Raw genomic sequence first — 21,415 nt, 5'->3', positions numbered from 1 at the left:
TAAATCTGGTATGTCATAAATGTCTAGATGTAGCAATACTGTCTATCTGTATGTCATATGATGAATTGAAAATGGGGGACCCTGATGTAAACAAGACGAAAGTCTTTCTCTGGTCTGCATCCCCTTAACAATGTGTGTATTGAGCCGTACTGTATTGTACCCATTCTGCAATCTGTTAATAAAATTTTCAATGAATCAATCAAGCATACATGTTTTCCTTTTTGTTTTTACATTTCCGTTTCCGGAATTGTCCAACCAAAATATGCACGACGTCACGACGCGCTCCCACCAATCCCGGAGCAGCATGTGTTGCTTTCCTCTTCCGTGTTCTCGGACCTGTCAAGCTGTGATTGGTTCCCATCGGCTCTGGTGTTTGAAAGTGACTTATTCTTGTCCCTTCGCTCCTCATCATCATCACAGAGACACACACGGAAAAGACACGCATGGTGGTACTGAGAACACAGAGACATATACAGGCAGCCATGGGTTTTATTCACGCCGTTCTGAAGTCCTTCGTGGTGCTGCTCGTGTTGTGCTCCAGCTGTGAGTCAGAGTCCGATCAGAACTACGTGACGTGCGGATCTCTGCTGAAGCTGCTGAACACCAGACACAACGTGCGCCTCCACTCTCACGACGTCAAGTATGGATCAGGTAACTTATAATAACATCTAATATCAAGTATGGATCAGGTAAATTAATAACATCTAATATCAAGTATGGTATTCATATTCAAGTATCATTATGAATTGAAAATGGGGGACCCTGATGTAAACAAGACGAAAGTCTTTCTCTGGTCTGCATCCCCTTAACTGTACCCATTCTGCAATCTGTTAAATAAAGTATTCATTCATTCATTCATTCATTCATTCATTCATGGATCGGGTAAATGACATCTTATATCAGGACGGGATGCTCTTATTTGGAATAGCCCTGGGGTGGTTTATTATTATTATTATTATTATTATTATTATTATTATTATTATTATTATTATTATTATTATTATTATTATTATTATTCTCTATCCGATTTTATATGGACTAAATAATAACCTGTCGACCCCCCCCCCCCCCCCCCACCGAGACATTTCCATCAGTAATAATAATAATAATACATACATTTTATTTGGAGGCGCCTTTCAAAACACCCAATGTCATAACAACAGTGGGCATAACAACATGGTATTGGCAACGGTGTGTGATGATCAGTAACCTTCCAGTGTGACAGCTGGCCGACATGGCTTTCTGCCTGTAGAACTGCCTTTATTAAGCATTCTGTATGTTGTCAAAATAGCCACTAAGCAATAATTGTTGCATTGATTGTTGCGAAATTGCAAAGGTGATGTGTTGACGCATGGCCTGCCCGGCTAAAGGCTCGATCATCTTTGTTGTGTGTTCTGGTATTGGCAGGTATTATAGGAGTATCGGTTCCAAGTTAATCCAGCAACGTTACTCAAGAGTTACAAATAGTCTGAATTACACAAAGTTTGTTACAACATGCACCTGTTTAGATGAGGTTAGATTCAAATGTATTGTCATCATCATGCAGCACAAGTACAGTACAACGAAAATAAGTTTGGCATCCAACCAGAGTGTAAATGTAACAGTAACATGCAATAGTAATGTACAGGTGATTAAACTGGGTATAATATAAATTAGTACTACTGAGTAATCGTGCTCAGCCTATGTATGTACAGGTATTACTCCAGAATCAGACAAGAAGATAGATATGAGTTTCCTTTTTGCGTTCAATAGAAGGCTATCTGCCTGCAAGCTAGCCTAACGCAACACAAACGAATGGAAGTGGAGCCTAGCTTTATACTCCGGGGGAGGTGTTTGTGACCAGCAGCTAGGCTAGCTGGTCCGTATCCGCTTCCATTAATTTGTGCTAAGCTAGGCTAGTTTGCACCCGGATAGCCCTCTACTGAACGCACCGAGAGAGGAGATTGGTATCTAACTTCTTGTCTGATTCTGGATAAGATGATAAGAACATTTACCGTAATGTGTTCCTTTTGAATGCAACTCATTCTTCCCCAAGAGAGTGGCGTTGTTGTGTGTCTCTGGGGAGATTACAGCACCTGCACTGTAACCCGAGATACAGGAAGAGAGACCTGGGTCAGGCCTGCTATGACTGTAGAGACCATCACCAGACTGTTCACGGTCATATAATAGTGTATAGAATGCTGCCTCTAGGCTACAGATGTTGTCTTCTTTATCTTTAGTAGAGCTGAAGAAAACACTAGTTCTCCAGCCGCTGACCTGGATGAATGTCTTGACTCTTAACCACCCAAACCTGCACGGACTACAACGTATGAAGCCAGTTAGGGTACCACCTTGTGTATACTGCACCTGGTGGTGTATACTGTTTACTTTTACTCATAGTATATATATTCAGATTCAAATTCTTTATTGCCTATATATTTATTGTAACATATAATATAACTGCTAGGGCATACAGACCATCATCTGCACCTTTTTGTTCTTGCACTGTTTATTTTTCTCAAATTTTATATTCAGAGTTAATTATATTGTTTACACTGTTTGTTTTTCAGATTTGTATATTCAGATCTAAAATGTCATTGACTATATTTTATGTCTTTCTAGTTTCTACTATTACCCTGGCCATATCTGTTCCTCCCCTCCCTCAATAAAGGAATATCTTATCTCACCTCAACTTACCTTGTGTTATCTTATCTTACCTTTCTTATCTTATCTCACCTCACCATATCTTATCTTGTCTCATCTTGTCTTGTCTTGCCTCCCGTCTCTCAGGTAGTGGGCAGCAGTCTGTAACCGGTGTGGAGAACGCAGACGATGCCAACAGTTACTGGAGGATCCGGGGTCAGGACAGCGGCCCGTGTCCGCGGGGAGTGGCTGTGCGGTGTGGTCAGGCCGTGCGCATCACCCACATGAAGACCGGACGCAACCTCCACACGCACCACTTCAGCTCGCCCCTCTCCAACAACCAGGTCCGCTGAGTCGCAGTGTCCAGTCACTGGGAACCATTCACTACGTCATTCTGAACCTTACATCACAGAGGCTTCACATGTGGGAACCTAACCCTTTCACTGCGACACTACAGAAGGTTAACCCTTTACTATCACACTACAGACGGTTAACCTTCTGTAGTGTGGTAGTGAACGGGTTAACCCTTTGTCGTGTGGCAGTGAAAGGGTTAACCTTCTGTGTTGTCGCAGTGAAAGGGTTAACCATTTGGTAGTGTGGCAGTGAAAGGGTTAATGAAACAACATGGCAAACCTACCATGTAACATCTTCTGTCTCTTCTTTCTCTTCTGTTCTCCCAGCTGTTAACAGACTGTTATGATACCTGGCTAGCTAGCGAGCTGTACCCAGCATGCTGTTCACCGGTGTAACAGTTAATAGGGTCCCCTAGTCTCAATACACTACACACAGTGTATTTGCCGGTAAAAACGAAATGATATTCGCATAGAGTTCCAAATCAGGTATTTATTTAGGTACAGTGTATAATGTCACACAATAGTTTAACCTTGAACACGCCATGCACACACACACACGCATACATACACACACACATATACACAAACGCACAGTGGAACAGAGGACCAAGCAATCACATTTTAGACAACATCTGTTTCTAAACTTTCACTGAAACATTAATTTTATTTTTAACCACAGGGTGGCGCCGGCGCGTTGTCAGTGATGCTGCCCCTCATGTACCATCATGTGCTGTACTTCCTACCTCATGGAAGAAACTCCAACTGTCCTTAAAGGGGAACTCCAACATTTTGGGAAATTAGCTTATTTAACATCTTCCCTGGAGTTAGACAAGAAGATACATACTTTTTTTTCTCTGTGCGTGCATTTTAGCTTTGGGAATAGACGCTCCGTTAGCATAGCTTAGCTTCATCACTGGAAGTGAGGCAGGACAGTAGCCTTACAGTGCCTTACAGTGTATTGCAAGGTCTGACATTGACCAAATTTGATATGCATGACCTTGGTGGGCTCTAGGTCAACTCCTGAAAAGGGGGTCAATGTCAGACCTTGCAATCAAAAGTTAGGGGGCGCACTGAAATTATGGCAAGGATTATTAGCCCCCTAACTTTTGATTGCAAAGTCTGACATTGACCCCCTTTTCAGGAGTTGACCTAGAGCCCACCAAGGTCATGCATATCAAGTTTGGTCAATGTCAGACCTTGCATACACTGTAAGGCACTGTAAGGCTACTGTCCTGCCTCACTTCCAGTGATGAAGCTAAGCTATGCTAACGGAGCGTCTATTCCCAAAGCTAAAATGCACGCACAGAGACAAAAAAGGTATGTATCTTCTTGTCTAACTCCAGGGAAGATGTTAAATAAGCTAATTTCCCAAAATGTTGGAGTTCCCCTGGAGATTCTCCCCTCTGTTGCGAGAGTTTAAAACCTTGATCTCCAACATGTCAATCAAGTTGTACATGTTTTAATAGATTGTTATCCTTACTTGTCTTATTGTTATGATTTTATATGCTGTGATTTTATAAGCCTTTTTTGTGCTTAACTCTGTTGTACACTAGATGTGACTGTAAATGAGGGAAACCTCAGTTGCCTTTCGAGTTTAAATTTAGTTTAGTTTTTATTTATTTGTTAGAGAGGGATAACGTACATTTTATAAAATATAATGTAAATGTAGCCAAAAGGACAGTTTACATTGGCAGTCCCCCTGCCAGAAATAATGGGCTAGTACAAAAAAAGATTAAAACGCAAGTACGAACACATTAGCAATAACATAGACAGAACAGGTCACGAATTAGAATAATAAAACAAATCAAATCAAGTTGCCTAGGATAAGAGTAGAATAAAAATGGAATAAAATATTCAGTAAATAAATACAGTAAAAATATACTGAGCTCTACAGTAGGTGTAATATTGCACAGTGCTGTTTCAAACTAAGTCCAGGAAGATGCTAACTGCCACTCTGTGCTCAGTGATGCAGTGAGGCACAGTGATGCATTGTATAGTCTGATGGCTGTTGGAATGAAGGACTTCCTGTGCCGTTCAGTGCTGCATTTGGGTAGTGTGAGCCTAGCACTGAACCTGCTCCTCCTGTCAGCCAAGTCTGTGTATAGTGGGTGGGAGGGGTTTTCCCTGATGGCCTGGAGCTTAGCAAGGCTCCTCCTCTCCGCCACCCTCGCTAGGCAGTCCAGCTCCACCCCAACCACGCTACTGGCCTTCCTGACCAGCTGATCCAGCCTGTTTGTGTCCCCTGCTCTCAGTCCGCTGCCCCAGCAGGTCACAGCGTACAAGAAGGCGCCCGCCACCACCGACTCATAGAACATCCTCAACATCCTTGTACAGACATTGAAGGATCTCAGCCTTCTGAGGAAGTAGAGTCGGCTCTGGCCCTTCTTGTACAGTGCCTCTGCGTGTTTTGACCCGTTCAGTTTGTTGTCGATGTGCACACAGAGATATTTGTACACCTCCACCATGTCCACATCAACTCCCCTGATGGAAACAGGGGTCACAGGTGCACTCCTCCTCCTCCCCAGCTCCACAACCAGTTCCTTGGTCTTCGCCACATTTAGCTGCAGGTGGTTTTTATCGCACCATGTGACGAAGTCCACTACCAGTTCCCGGTAACATACATAATTCAACCCTACACAGTTCATCCCCACATAGTATACACATCAGTGTTCATCCCCACATAGTATACACATCAGTGTTCATCCCCACATAGTATACACATCAGTGTTCATCCCCACATAGTATACACATCAGTGTTCATCCCCACATAGTATACACATCAGTGTTCATCCCCACATAGTATACACATCAGTGTTCATCCCCACATAGTATACACATCAGTGTTCACGTCTTTGATTATCTATCGACCAATTCCTAAGATTCCTATCAAAATAAAGGTTTGACATGAAAGTTGCTGATATGGTGTTTCCAGAATCAGAATCTAAAGGTCTTTATTGACCAGTAGTTTTCACAGACAAGGAATTTGCTTTGGTCGTTTTCGGTGCGACGATAACGGACAGATAATAAAATAAAGAGGTGGAATAAAATAAATAATAAAAATGGGATATAAACTAAATGAAATAGAAGCACAATAGAATATACTAGTATAATTGTATAAGTAAAAATAGGCTAGGGCTGTACAACTGTGCAAGATGTGGTCAAGTATATACACTAATTAGAATAAAAATAACTACACAGTGGGATGGGATAATTAACGGGGATGTGCAAATTGGACAGCCCAGAGACGACACGCATTAATCAACATTACTGTAAATGAGTGAGACAGTGTTAGCCAAAGCTAATTTTCAACTGTTGTAGCACTTTGAGATTTTCACAAATATAAAGTGCGGTACAAATTGAATTTATTATTATTATTATTTTCAACTGTTGTCCCTGGACCTGGTGTTAAAAAGCTGCTAAAAAAGAAAGCATAATATATATAGCATGCAAACAGTTCATTAAGAACAGAGAAAAAACACATCATGCAAAATATGAGTAAAATCTAGCTAAAGAGCACATTTACGACATGTTAGCAGACAGACATGTACAAACGAGCGCCAATACAGTAACCTGTGACAGAAGTACAAACAGTTCAGTAACCTGTGACAGAAGTACAAACAGTTCAGTAACCTGTGACAGAAGTAGGAACAGTTCAGTAACCTGTGACAGAAGTACAAACAGTTCAGTAACCTGTGACAGAAGTACAAACAGTTCAGTAACCTGTGACAGAAGTACAAACAGTTCAGTAACCTGTGACAGAAGTAGGAACAGTTCAGTAACCTGTGACAGAAGTAGGAACAGTTCAGTAACCTGTGACAGAAGTAGGAACAGTTCAGTAACCTGTGACAGAAGTACAAACAGTTCAGTAACCTGTGACAGAAGTACAAACAGTTCAGTAACCTGTGACAGAAGTACAAACAGTTCAGTAACCTGTGACAGAAGTACAAACAGTTCAGTAACCTGTGACAGAAGTAGTAACAGTTCAATAACCTGTGACAGAAGTACAAACAGTTCAGTAACCTGTGACAGAAGTACAAACAGTTCAGTAACCTGTGACAGAAGTAGGAACAGTTCAGTAACTTGTGACAGAAGTAGGAACAGTTCAGTAACCTGTGACAGAAGTACAAACAGTTCAGTAACCTGTGACAGAAGTACAAACAGTTCAGTAACCTGTGACAGAAGTACAAACAGTTCAGTAACCTGTGACAGAAGTACAAACAGTTCAGTAACCTGTGACAGAAGTAGGAACAGTTCAGTAACCTGTGACAGAAGTACAAACAGTTCAGTAACCTGTGACAGAAGTACAAACAGTTCAGTAACCTGTGACAGAAGTACAAACAGTTCAGTAACCTGTGACAGAAGTAGGAACAGTTCAGTAACCTGTGACAGAAGTACAAACAGTTCAGTAACCTGTGACAGAAGTACAAACAGTTCAGTAACCTGTGACAGAAGTACAAACAGTTCAGTAACTTGTGACAGAAGTAGGAACAGTTCAGTAACCTGTGACAGAAGTAGGAACAGTTCAGTAACTTGTGACAGAAGTACAAACAGTTCAGTAACCTGTGACAGAAGTACAAACAGTTCAGTAACCTGTGACAGAAGTACAAACAGTTCAGTAACCTGTGACAGAAGTACAAACAGTTCAGTAACTTGTGACAGAAGTACAAACAGTTCAGTAACTTGTGACAGAAGTACAAACAGTTCAGTAACCTGTGACAGAAGTACAAACAGTTCAGTAACCTGTGACAGAAGTACAAACAGTTCAGTAACTTGTGACAGAAGTACAAACAGTTCAGTAACTTGTGACAGAAGTACAAACAGTTCAGTAACCTGTGACAGAAGTACAAACAGTTCAGTAACCTGTGACAGAAGTACAAACAGTTCAGTAACCTGTGACAGAAGTAGTAACAGTTCAGTAACCTGTGACAGAAGTACTAACAGTTCAGTAACCTGTGACAGAAGTACAAACAGTTCAGTAACCTGTGACAGAAGTACAAACAGTTCAGTAACCTGTGACAGAAGTACAAACAGTTCAGTAACCTGTGACAGAAGTACAAACAGTTCAGTAACCTGTGACAGAAGTAGGAACAGTTCAGTAACCTGTGACAGAAGTAGGAACAGTTCAGTAACCTGTGACAGAAGTACAAACAGTTCAGTAACCTGTGACAGAAGTACAAACAGTTCAGTAACCTGTGACAGAAGTACAAACAGTTCAGTAACCTGTGACAGAAGTAGGAACAGTTCAGTAACCTGTGACAGAAGTACAAACAGTTCAGTAACCTGTGACAGAAGTAGGAACAGTTCAGTAACCTGTGACAGAAGTAGGAACAGTTCAATAACCTGTGACAGAAGTGGTAACAGTTCAGTAACCTGTGACAGAAGTACAAACAGTTCAGTAACCTGTGACAGAAGTAGGAACAGTTCAGTAACCTGTGACAGAAGTAGGAACAGTTCAGTAACCTGTGACAGAAGTACAAACAGTTCAGTAACCTGTGACAGAAGTACAAACAGTTCAGTAACCTGTGACAGAAGTACAAACAGTTCAGTAACCTGTGACAGAAGTAGGAACAGTTCAGTAACCTGTGACAGAAGTACAAACAGTTCAGTAACCTGTGACAGAAGTACAAACAGTTCAGTAACCTGTGACAGAAGTACAAACAGTTCAGTAACCTGTGACAGAAGTAGGAACAGTTCAGTAACCTGTGACAGAAGTAGGAACAGTTCAGTAACCTGTGACAGAAGTACAAACAGTTCAGTAACCTGTGACAGAAGTACAAACAGTTCAGTAACCTGTGACAGAAGTAGGAACAGTTCAGTAACCTGTGACGGAAGTAGGAACAGTTCAGTAACTTGTGACAGAAGTACAAACAGTTCAGTAACCTGTGACAGAAGTAGGAACAGTTCAGTAACCTGTGACAGAAGTAGGAACAGTTCAGTAACCTGTGACAGAAGTAGGAACAGTTCAGTAACCTGTGACAGAAGTAGGAACAGTTCAGTAACCTGTGACAGAAGTACAAACAGTTCAGTAACCTGTGACGGAAGTAGGAACAGTTCAGTAACTTGTGACAGAAGTACAAACAGTTCAGTAACCTGTGACAGAAGTAGGAACAGTTCAGTAACCTGTGACAGAAGTAGGAACAGTTCAGTAACCTGTGACAGAAGTAGGAACAGTTCAGTAACCTGTGACAGAAGTAGGAACAGTTCAGTAACCTGTGACAGAAGTACAAACAGTTCAGTAACCTGTGACGGAAGTAGGAACAGTTCAGTAACTTGTGACAGAAGTACAAACAGTTCAGTAACCTGTGACAGAAGTAGGAACAGTTCAGTAACCTGTGACAGAAGTACAAACAGTTCAGTAACCTGTGACAGAAGTAGGAACAGTTCAGTAACCTGTGACAGAAGTACAAACAGTTCAGTAACCTGTGACAGAAGTACAAACAGTTCAGTAACCTGTGACAGAAGTAGGAACAGTTCAGTAACCTGTGACAGAAGTAGGAACAGTTCAGTAACCTGTGACAGAAGTAGGAACAGTTCAGTAACTTGTGACAGAAGTAGGAACAGTTCAGTAACCTGTGACAGAAGTAGGAACAGTTCAGTAACCTGTGACAGAAGTACAAACAGAAACAGTTCAGTAACCTGTGACAGAAGTACAAACAGTTCAGTAACCTGTGACAGAAGTACAAACAGTTCAGTAACCTGTGACAGAAGTACAAACAGTTCAGTAACCTGTGACAGAAGTACAAACAGTTCAGTAACCTGTGACAGAAGTAGGAACAGTTCAGTAACCTGTGACAGAAGTACAAACAGTTCAGTAACCTGTGACAGAAGTACAAACAGTTCAGTAACCTGTGACAGAAGTACAAACAGTTCAGTAACCTGTGACAGAAGTACAAACAGTTCAGTAACCTGTGACAGAAGTACAAACAGTTCAGTAACCTGTGACAGAAGTAGGAACAGTTCAGTAACCTGTGACAGAAGTACAAACAGTTCAGTAACCTGTGACAGAAGTAGGAACAGTTCAGTAACCTGTGACAGAAGTACAAACAGTTCAGTAACCTGTGACAGAAGTACAAACAGTTCAGTAACCTGTGACAGAAGTAGGACCAGTTCAGTAACCTGTGACAGAAGTACAAACAGTTCAATAACCTGTGACAGAAGTAGGAACAGTTCAGTAACCTGTGACAGAAGTACAAACAGTTCAGTAACCTGTGACAGAAGTACAAACAGTTCAGTAACCTGTGACAGAAGTAGGACCAGTTCAGTAACCTGTGACAGAAGTAGGAACAGTTCAGTAACTTGTGACAGAAGTACAAACAGTTCAGTAACCTGTGACAGAAGTAGGAACAGTTCAGTAACCTGTGACAGAAGTAGGAACAGTTCAGTAACTTGTGACAGAAGTACAAACAGTTCAGTAACCTGTGACAGAAGTACAAACAGTTCAGTAACCTGTGACAGAAGTACAAACAGTTCAGTAACCTGTGACAGAAGTACAAACAGTTCAGTAACCTGTGACAGAAGTACAAACAGTTCAGTAACCTGTGACAGAAGTAGGAACAGTTCAGTAACCTGTGACAGAAGTAGGAACAGTTCAGTAACCTGTGACAGAAGTAGGAACAGTTCAGTAACCTGTGACAGAAGTACAAACAGTTCAGTAACTTGTGACAGAAGTACAAACAGTTCAGTAACCTGTGACAGAAGTACAAACAGTTCAGTAACCTGTGACAGAAGTAGGAACAGTTCAGTAACCTGTGACAGAAGTAGGAACAGTTCAGTAACCTGTGACAGAAGTACAAACAGTTCAGTAACCTGTGACAGAAGTACAAACAGTTCAGTAACCTGTGACAGAAGTAGGACCAGTTCAGTAACCTGTGACAGAAGTAGGAACAGTTCAGTAACTTGTGACAGAAGTACAAACAGTTCAGTAACCTGTGACAGAAGTAGGAACAGTTCAGTAACCTGTGACAGAAGTAGGAACAGTTCAGTAACTTGTGACAGAAGTACAAACAGTTCAGTAACCTGTGACAGAAGTACAAACAGTTCAGTAACCTGTGACAGAAGTACAAACAGTTCAGTAACCTGTGACAGAAGTACAAACAGTTCAGTAACCTGTGACAGAAGTACAAACAGTTCAGTAACCTGTGACAGAAGTAGGAACAGTTCAGTAACCTGTGACAGAAGTAGGAACAGTTCAGTAACCTGTGACAGAAGTAGGAACAGTTCAGTAACCTGTGACAGAAGTAGGAACAGTTCAGTAACCTGTGACAGAAGTACAAACAGTTCAGTAACTTGTGACAGAAGTACAAACAGTTCAGTAACCTGTGACAGAAGTACAAACAGTTCAGTAACCTGTGACAGAAGTAGGAACAGTTCAGTAACCTGTGACAGAAGTAGGAACAGTTCAGTAACCTGTGACAGAAGTACAAACAGTTCAGTAACCTGTGATAGAAGTACAAACAGTTCAATAACCTGTGACAGAAGTAGTAACAGTTCAGTAACCTGTGACAGAAGTAGGAACAGTTCAGTAACCTGTGACAGAAGTAGTAACAGTTCAGTAACCTGTGACAGAAGTACAAACAGTTCAGTAACTTGTGACAGAAGTAGGAACAGTTCAGTAACCTGTGACAGAAGTACAAACAGTTCAGTAACCTGTGACAGAAGTACAAACAGTTCAGTAACCTGTGACAGAAGTAGGAACAGTTCAGTAACCTGTGACAGAAGTACAAACAGTTCAGTAACCTGTGACAGAAGTAGGAACAGTTCAGTAACCTGTGACAGAAGTAGGAACAGTTCAATAACCTGTGACAGAAGTAGTAACAGTTCAGTAACCTGTGACAGAAGTACAAACAGTTCAGTAACCTGTGACAGAAGTAGGAACAGTTCAGTAACCTGTGACAGAAGTAGGAACAGTTCAGTAACCTGTGACAGAAGTACAAACAGTTCAGTAACCTGTGACAGAAGTACAAACAGTTCAGTAACCTGTGACAGAAGTAGTAACAGTTCAGTAACCTGTGACAGAAGTAGGAACAGTTCAGTAACCTGTGACAGAAGTAGGAACAGTTCAATAACCTGTGACAGAAGTAGTAACAGTTCAGTAACCTGTGACAGAAGTACAAACAGTTCAGTAACCTGTGACAGAAGTACAAACAGTTCAGTAACCTGTGACAGAAGTAGTAACAGTTCAGTAACCTGTGACAGAAGTAGGAACAGTTCAGTAACCTGTGACAGAAGTAGGAACAGTTCAATAACCTGTGACAGAAGTAGTAACAGTTCAGTAACCTGTGACAGAAGTACAAACAGTTCAGTAACCTGTGACAGAAGTAGGAACAGTTCAGTAACCTGTGACAGAAGTAGGAACAGTTCAGTAACCTGTGACAGAAGTACAAACAGTTCAGTAACCTGTGACAGAAGTACAAACAGTTCAGTAACCTGTGACAGAAGTAGTAACAGTTCAGTAACCTGTGACAGAAGTACAAACAGTTCAGTAACCTGTGACAGAAGTAGGAACAGTTCAGTAACCTGTGACAGAAGTAGGAACAGTTCAGTAACCTGTGACAGAAGTACAAACAGTTCAGTAACTTGTGACAGAAGTAGGAACAGTTCAGTAACCTGTGACAGAAGTACAAACAGTTCAGTAACCTGTGACAGAAGTACAAACAGTTCAGTAACCTGTGACAGAAGTACAAACAGTTCAGTAACTTGTGACAGAAGTAGGAACAGTTCAGTAACCTGTGACAGAAGTACAAACAGTTCAGTAACCTGTGACAGAAGTACAAACAGTTCAGTAACCTGTGACAGAAGTACAAACAGTTCAGTAACCTGTGACCGAAGTAGGAACAGTTCAGTAACCTGTGACAGAAGTACAAACAGTTCAGTAACCTGTGACAGAAGTACAAACAGTTCAGTAACCTGTGACAGAAGTACAAACAGTTCAGTAACCTGTGACAGAAGTACAAACAGTTCAGTAACCTGTGACAGAAGTACAAACAGTTCAGTAACCTGTGACAGAAGTACAAACAGTTCAGTAACCTGTGACAGAAGTACAAACAGTTCAGTAACCTGTGACAGAAGTACAAACAGTTCAGTAACCTGTGACAGAAGTAGGAACAGTTCAGTAACCTGTGACAGAAGTAGGAACAGTTCAGTAACCTGTGACAGAAGTACAAACAGTTCAGTAACCTGTGACAGAAGTAGGAACAGTTCAGTAACCTGTGACAGAAGTAGGAACAGTTCAGTAACCTGTGACAGAAGTAGGAACAGTTCAGTAACCTGTGACAGAAGTGGGAACAGTTCAGTAACCTGTGGCAGAAGTACAAACAGTTCAGTAACCTGTGACAGAAGTACAAACAGTTCAGTAACCTGTGACAGAAGTACAAACAGTTCAGTAACCTGTGACAGAAGTAGGAACAGTTCAGTAACCTGTGACAGAAGTAGGACCAGTTCAGTAACCTGTGACAGAAGTAGGACCAGTTCAGTAACCTGTGACAGAAGTAGGAACAGTTCAGTAACCTGTGTCCCGGCTCTCTCTGCAGGAGGTGAGCGCCTTCGGGGAGAACGGCGAGGGCGACGCCATGGACGTGTGGTCGGTGCAGTGCGAGGGGAGCGTCTGGGAGCGCGACGAGGTGGTGCGCTTCAAGCACGTGGGCACCGGCGTGTTCCTGAGCGTGACGGGCGAGCAGTACGGACACCCCATCCGCGGCCAGCGGGAGGTGCACGGCATGGCCGCCGCCAACCAGCACAACTGGTGGCGCGCCATGGAGGGCGTCTTCATCATGCCCAGCATGGAGCCCGCGCGCCACGACGAGCTCTGAGCTGGGGGTGACCCGGGGGCACCGGGGGACCACATGACTCTGGGGGCGGAGAGACGTCCTGCTTCTCGCTACCCGTGGCTCCTCCTGGACGTCCACACCGTCTCCTCCTGGACGCAGAGCTCCACACACCGTCTCCTCCTGGACGCAGAGCTCCACACACCGTCTCCTCCTGGACGCAGAGCTCCACACACCGTCTCCTCCTGGACGCAGAGCTCCACACACCGTCTCCTCCTGGACGCAGAGCTCCACACACCGTCTCCTCTTGTTGACTCGAAACAGACTTGGTTTTAGAGTGTGTGTGTGAACGGCCTTGGTTTGAAACTAGGGATGGCCTACCGATATTGGCATTAAAATGTAATATCGGAAATTATCGGTATCGGTTTTTTTACATTTATTTACCCAGGCAAGCAAGTAAAAAACGAATTCTTATTTTATTTATTGTAAAAAGTATGCATAATGTTGTGTTAATTCCATGACAAGATATATGTAATGTTAATTACCTGAAATGATTCAGTTTTTTGGGGGGAAAACCCTGCATATATCGGTATCGGTTGATATCGGTATTGGAAATTAAGAGTTGGTCAATATCAGTATATCGGTAAAAAAAAAGCCAATATGGAACATCCCTCGTTGGAACGCCTCGACCCCACAGCTGGTCTCTTCACGCGTGAAGCGCTGAGGATCAAGGCGGCGGCGGCTGCTGCTTTGAGGGGGATTTCTTCTTTTGTTTTTGTTTGTTTTTAAGAGTGATGTATAATAATCTTGTCCAACAACCCTGGTTAGAAGATCTATATTCTATTCTATCTCCTCATTTGATTAAAGGAACACGTCAACATTATGGGAAATAATGCGCTCTCACCGTCTTCTCCAGAGACGGACGAGAAGATACCCGTCTCCGCTCTGTGTGTGTGTTCAGTAGAAAGCTATCCGACCGCAAGCTAGCCTAGCTTTGCGCAATGAATGGAAGCGGATGCAGACCAGGTAGCCTAGCTTATGACAGCACAAATGACTGGAAGCGGTTGAATGAAAAAGTTTCCATTTCCATTCATTTGTGCTAAGCTAGGCTAGCTTGCAGCCGGATAGCTTTATACTGAACACACAGAGAGGAAACTGGTATCTTATCTTCTCGGCTGACTCTGGAGAAGATGGTGAGAATATGTATCATAATGCTGACGTGTTCCTTTAAGAATCTGGGTTCAGTAGGAATCCTCTGCCTCATCTATCCATCAATCTGAAAGTCCTGGAGTTCCTGATTTATTGCTCTGATCAGATTGTTCTTGTTTGGCTGTTTCACATAATTTTTTTTATGTGGCCCAATATCAGATGTCAGTGTGAACTGGTCACTGCTCCTGAACTGACCCGCATGAGCAAACGAACAATAACGAAGATGAATGTAGAGAGTGATGTAAAGGTCATATGAAAGTCGCATGACTGTTAAGACTGAGGTTGCGTCGCAAAAATTCTGACCTGTATCTGATTTACGACCACATATGAAAGCGGCCCAAATCAGAATTGAAAAGATCAGATTCCATGTGATTTGTTCTCTTCACACTGTTGTGAAAAATATCTTGAGTCACATATGAGCAAAAAATGTGTCTGGCGTTGGACCACTTTGGTGTGCAGTCTGAGCGTAGCCTAACTAACTTAGGACTGACCCCAACTATTTGGATGTTCCTTTGCTATTCCGGAAGCCATCACTCATACTCATATTTTCTTCATTATATCTAATTCATTGCCTAATGCATTGGCCTTTAGTCAGCTTTTTTCTCAATTTATTTATTTCTTATCTTTATTGAGTATCAGAATGTGATCATAGATGAGGTGGTTCAGATTGGATGCCGTGCTGTTGTGTGGTTCAGATTGGATGCGTTCAGATTGGAAGCGTTCAGATTGGATGCGTTCAGATTGGAAGCGTACAGATTGGAAGTGTTCAGATTGGAGGTCACCCTGCGTCTTCACGAGGATCAGATTGGAGCCAAATGTTTCAGAGTGGTGAGCTCAGAGGAAGCCTATGACATGGATATTTTATTTGCAATAATGGTCAAGGTTTTTGTGCGAAGAAAACATATATTTTGGCCCAAACCGGCTCTGAAATCTGTTATGTTAGTTCATCCTTCAAAAAGAGTTCGTTTTGGGTAGGAATCTATATGATGCTAGGTGTTAGGAAAACAGGTTATAGGTCGAAAATATCCAGAATCATCCTTTAAACTGTTACTTTATATATATAATTATGGTCTGGGCTTTTTTCTTCAGCAGACGGTAATGAATAGATGTCACTGCTGGTGAGGAAGTGATGAAGTCCAACAGTTGGTTATATGAACATCATATTTACCCTGTTGAGTGTTTCCTGTCAGGGTTGCTGCCTCTACTCCCTCCTGAAATGTTCATTATTACCTTGTTTTTGTTTTTACCTTTTTTTTCCTCGCTACAATTGTCCATTGGTAGATTATAATTTTTTATATTTTATTTTTATAATTATTTTATTTTTTATTTCTTTGAATTTAATTTAATTGAAACGATCAAATCACTCCCCCAAGTCACGATACACAGAGTGTAACTGATTCACAACTGTTTCAATTTCACGTTCGGTTGAATGGAACCAGGAGCAGGATTCTTGTGATTCACAACTGAATGTAATATTTATTTAATAATAATATCACTGAAAACAATCTGTACCAACGTGTGTGATTTGAATTCACACGCTGGTGAAGTGAAACATCTCAACAGGACTTAATGACTTCCCTCATGTCTGATCATGGATTTAGAATTGATGTTTGTTTGAATGACTTTTCCCATTAAACACTTGGATGAAAGACTGTTGCCCTTCATCAAATATGTATTAGATTAGATTCTAATGTATTGTCATTAAACAGCACAAGTACAGTACAACAAAAATATGTTTGGCTTCCAACCAGAGTGCAAATGTAACAGTAAAGTGCAACAGTATTATACAATGTACAGGTGATTAAACTGGGTATACAATATATAAATTAGTACTACTGAGTAATGGTGCTAATCAGATGTATGTACAGAGTTGTAGTATTAATATGTACAGTGATACAGGTATATAAAGACACTATGGTAGTAAGTCATACTGGCCAGCAGTGTAACTAGTAAGAGTAGTTAAGGTATATGTATAAATAGATATAGTATCTACAGATATGTAAGGATTATTATGCAGGTATGTACAGACATGTGGATATATATATATACGGTAAGAATAAATAAATATATGTGGTATATACAGCATTAGTGTACATGCTATCATGATCATTCATGACCATCTTTAGCTGTCGACTAAAAACACTTCCTCAATCAATATCTGAAATTATTATAATTCGTTTTTAAACACTAACCTTTTTACTGTCCTATACTACCATGCATTACTCCTACTGTAATAATGTAAAGGTCCAGTCCAAATGTTCTTTTGTGATGTTTATTTCACGCTGTCAAAAGCAATACAGGTCCAGTGCAACACACAGCTGTTACTCATTATACTACCTGAGTAGGTGTGTCTCATAGGACACTGCAGGTGAAGGTCTCACTGACGTAACCCGGTGAACCCACATTATAACAATCCCTTCCCCCATAGTCTTGAAATATCATTGGTATACATTTTTTAAGCTTAATCTCAGCTACAAGGTAGGGGGTAGACTGCCCCTCCTCCAGACACCCACAGGGATTATTCTGCCCCTGCATTAAAATAAGTGGGTGCCTGCCTAACTCTACCTGGATAACGACGTCCTATTTCTGGACCCGGTTCCGGAGGCCTCAGCACGACTGCCTCGGGTGCAGGAGGTTCCGGAGGCCTCAACACGACTGCCTCGGGTGCAGGAGGTTCCGGAGGCCTCAACACGACTGCCTCGGGTGCAGGAGGTTCCGGAGGCCTCAACACGACTGCCTCGGGTGCAGGAGGTTCCAGAGGCCTCAGCACGACTGCCTCGGGTGCAGGAGGTTCCGGAGGCCTCAGCACGACTGCCTCGGTGCAGGAGGTTCCGGAGGCCTCAACACGACTGCCTCGGGTGCAGGAGTCTCTGACCCTGGATGGACTGCTTCTTGTGGTGAAAAGCTCTCCTCCGGTAGACTTGCTGGCATGGTGTTTTGATCATAACATGGACGCATCTGATCCTGATGACGTCTCACCAACTTGCCGTCCTTTTGTGTCACCTTCCAAGACACTGGACCGGTCCTCTCTGTGAGTGTTGCGGGAATCCACTTCTGGCCTGAGTACCCTCTCACATAGACGGAGTCAGACTCTGTGAACATCCTGTCCCTGATATGCTTGCCATGCTGCTCTTTTTGTTTGTCCTGATTTAGTCCAACTCTATTCGCTAGTGAAGGACGCACTAGATCCAACTGAGTTCTGATTCTCCGGTTCATGAGTAGCTCAGCTGGCGTAGCTCCGGTTGTGGTCTGAGGGGTTGATCGGTACTTAAACAAGAACCTGGATAGCTTTGTCTCCACACTACCCTCCCCCATCTTCTTGATGCCCTCCTTGAACACCCGCACTGCACGCTCAGCACAGCCATTCGAAGAAGGATGGTATGGTGCTGTTGTCACATGCTTTATGCCGTTTTTTCTTAGGAAGTGTTTGAACTCTGCACTAACCAGACTTGGTCCATTATCACTAACCAGGACTGCTGGGATTCCATGGGTGGCAAAAATGCTCCTCAATTTCTCCACTGTCATGGATGAAGTAATAGACTGCATTGGATGAGCCTCAATCCACTTTGAATAGGCGTCAATGACTATTAGAAACATCTTTCCATATACTGGCCCACAAAAATCCACATGCAGCCTCATCCAAGGTTGGTCTGGCCACTCCCACGGGTGTAAAGGTGCTGCTGCTGGGGCGGCTTGGTTCAACTGACACGAATGACAGCTGCGCACTGCTGACTCTAAATCTGCATCCATGTTTGGCCACCACACATAACTGCGGGCCAATGTTTTCATTCTTGAGACCCCTGGATGAGCCTCATGAAGCTCCTTGATCATAGTCTATCTTCCTTGTGGTGGTATTATCACTCTACTTCCCCACAGGATGCACCCGTCCTCCACACTCAGTTCATATTGTCGTCTCGTGTAAGGCTGTATTTCTGGGTCTGTGTTCTGTGAGGGCCAGGAGCCCTGCAACAACCACTGGTGGACCCTGGACAGGATAGGGTCCCGACGAGTCCAGTCTCGGATGTTTTTAACCTGCAGTGGTGTACCATTCATATGCTCCATAAGCAGCACCACCTCTTCCTCCTGTGGTACATTTCCGGGCTTTATGGGCAGTGGGAGTCTGCTCAGTGCGTCTGCATTCCCGTTTTTTGAGCCCTCCTTATACTCCAAGGTGTACTCATAGGTGGCTAAAATTAATGCCCATCTTTGCATTCTGGCTGCCGCGAGCTGTGGGATGCCCTTACTCTCTCCCAAAAGGCCTAGTAGAGGTTTGTGATCCGTCGCAATAGTGCAGTGTTTTCCAAACATACTGGTGGAATTTCTTTAGACCAAAAATGATAGACAGCGCCTCTTTCTCTAGCTGTGAATAGCCCCGTTCTGCTGATGACAGTGACCGTGACATGTATCCGATTGGCCTGTCGGAGCCATCTGGAAACCGGTGTGATAATACTGCTCTGACGCCATAAGGTGATGCATCACAAGCCAAGTAGAGCGGCTTTGTCTCATCAAAGTGCACTAATAATGTTTCAGACTGGAGGCACTTTTTTGCCTCCTCAAATGCCTGGGTCTGACATTTTCCCCATCTCCATGGGATCTCTTTTCTCAAAAGCTTGTGTAGTGGCTCCAATATGGTCGACACATTTGGCAGGAACTTGTGATAATAGTTTAGCCCAGAAAAGACTTTAACTGTGTCTGGTCAGTCGGCTGTGGGGCACTTACAATGGCCTGTACCTCGTCAGCCACTGGTTGAATCCCTTTGTGGTTAATTCGATAACCCAGGTAAACCACCTCTGGTACCATGAACACACATTTGTCTCTCCTCAGACGCAGTCCTGCAGCTGAGAGTCTCTTCAGCACTACGTCTAAGTTGTGTAGATGGCTGGCATCGACGTCACCGGTCACCAGAATATCATCTATTCTCACCACCACCTGGGGAAGGCCTTGTAGTAGGTTATCCATGGTGCGCTGGAATATGCCTGGTGCTGATGACACCCCATAGGGTAGCCTGGTGTACTGAAACAGACCCCGGTGGGTGTTTATTGTTGTGAATTTCTTAGATTCTTCATTCAATGGGAGCTGTTGATAGGCCTGTGACATGTCCAATTTTGTGAATTTCTGTCCCCCCCCTAATACCGCCAGCAAGTCCTCTGTTTTAGGAATAGGGTAGTTGTCCAACTTGTCACTTTATAGTCCCCACATATTCGGGTTGTCTTGTCTGGTTTTAGTATGGGCACTATGGGAGCTGCCCACTCTGAAAAATCCACAGGCTCAATTATGCCTTCCCTCTCCAATCTGACCAACTCTGCCTCCACTTTCTCCTTGAGAGCATAAGGTAATGGCCTGGCTTTAAAATACCGTGGCTTGGCTTCTGGGTCCACATATATCTTGGCTGTAGCCCCTATTAAAGTGCCCAGCTCGCCTTTAAAAACATCCTCATGTTGTGCTAGCAGAGCATTTAACTCCTGCTGCTGACCTATCTGTAGTCTGAAAATGGCTCTCCAGTCTAGCCGCATAGCTTTGAGCCAATCAGATTAGGCCCCTCCCCTTTTACCACCAGCAATGCTAATTTCTTGGTCTGCCCTTTGTAGGTGACTTGTGCGTGCATCTTGCCTAACACTCCTACTCTGTCTCTGGTGTATGTGTACAGTTTTATTTTTGTTTGATGGAGTGGCCCCCCTCCCATCTTAGTGTAGGTTTCCTCACTCATAATAGTCATACCTGCACCAGTGTCTACTTCAAAGTCAATGTCATGTCCATTCACCGACACTTGCTCTCTGTATGGCTCCACTCTCTCTCCATCATCCAGATTATACAGATTGTGTGTATAATCCTCCTCTTCATACTCCATTGTGTGGGTTGCACCCAGTCTCCATTTCCCCGGTTCTGTCTGGGCTGTCTGACCTGCCTGGGGCTGCGGCATTTTCTAGCCAAATGTCCGCGTCTTTGGCAGTTGTGACAAACTGCATCTATGAATCGGCAATCCGCCGGCCCGTGATTTCCTCCACATCTGTAACATCCGATTCCTGCCGACGGTGGTCTGCGCTCCGGTGCTGCAGGTTGTAGTTGTAATTTATGAATGGGTCCCTCCACTCCCGTTTGCTGCAGCTCCGCGATATCTTTAGCCGCTGTTTTCATAGTGATGGCCAACTCAATAGCCCTGGCCAACGTGAGTCTGTCATCCGGTTCTGTTAACAGACGCCTTTGAATGCGATCGTCATTTATCCCGCACACCAGTCTGTCTCGAATCATGTCATTTAACGTAGCGCCAAACCCACAATGTTCAGTGATTCTCTTCAGCTCGGCTACAAATGATGACACAGACTGTCCTTGCTGTCTCGTTTTCGAATGAAATTTAAAAACGCTCCACAATGGCACTGGGTTTAGGCGTGAAGTGATCACTCAACAGTTTCAATAGCCCCGTCAAGTCCGAATCTCCTGGCTTACCCGGCAGACACAAATCGCGCAGCA

The 21,415-nt window shown here is 43.2% G+C and overlaps 1 protein-coding gene across 1 annotated transcript; it reads left to right on the top strand.

The window, feature by feature from the left end:
* The first annotated feature begins 367 nt into the window (after positions 1–367).
* sdf2l1 (stromal cell-derived factor 2-like 1) lies at positions 368–16,596 on the top strand. Its single transcript, XM_084322855.1, has 3 exons — positions 368–651; positions 2,770–2,966; positions 13,505–16,596. The coding sequence occupies exons 1-3, from the start codon at positions 444–446 to the stop codon at positions 13,781–13,783; spliced, it is 684 nt and encodes a 227-aa protein (XP_084178981.1). The 5' UTR covers positions 368–443; the 3' UTR covers positions 13,784–16,596.
* Positions 16,597–21,415: the final 4,819 nt, after the last annotated feature.

The sequence above is a fragment of the Notolepis coatsorum genome (genome assembly GCF_963971535.1).
Source record: "Notolepis coatsorum genome assembly, chromosome: 10".
NCBI lineage: Eukaryota > Metazoa > Chordata > Actinopteri > Aulopiformes > Paralepididae > Notolepis > Notolepis coatsorum.
The sequence above is the reverse complement of the archived record's forward strand: the minus strand, read 5'-3'. Positions and strand labels throughout refer to the sequence as shown.

Coding starts and splice junctions, on each gene's coding strand:
- sdf2l1 (XM_084322855.1), top strand. CDS start 444: ATGGTGGTACTGAGAACACAGAGACATATACAGGCAGCCATGGGTTTT. Junction 652..2,769: donor CGACGTCAAGTATGGATCAG/GTAACTTATAAT, acceptor CCCGTCTCTCAG/GTAGTGGGCAGCAGTCTGTA. Junction 2,967..13,504: donor CGCCCCTCTCCAACAACCAG/GTCCGCTGAGTC, acceptor CTCTCTCTGCAG/GAGGTGAGCGCCTTCGGGGA.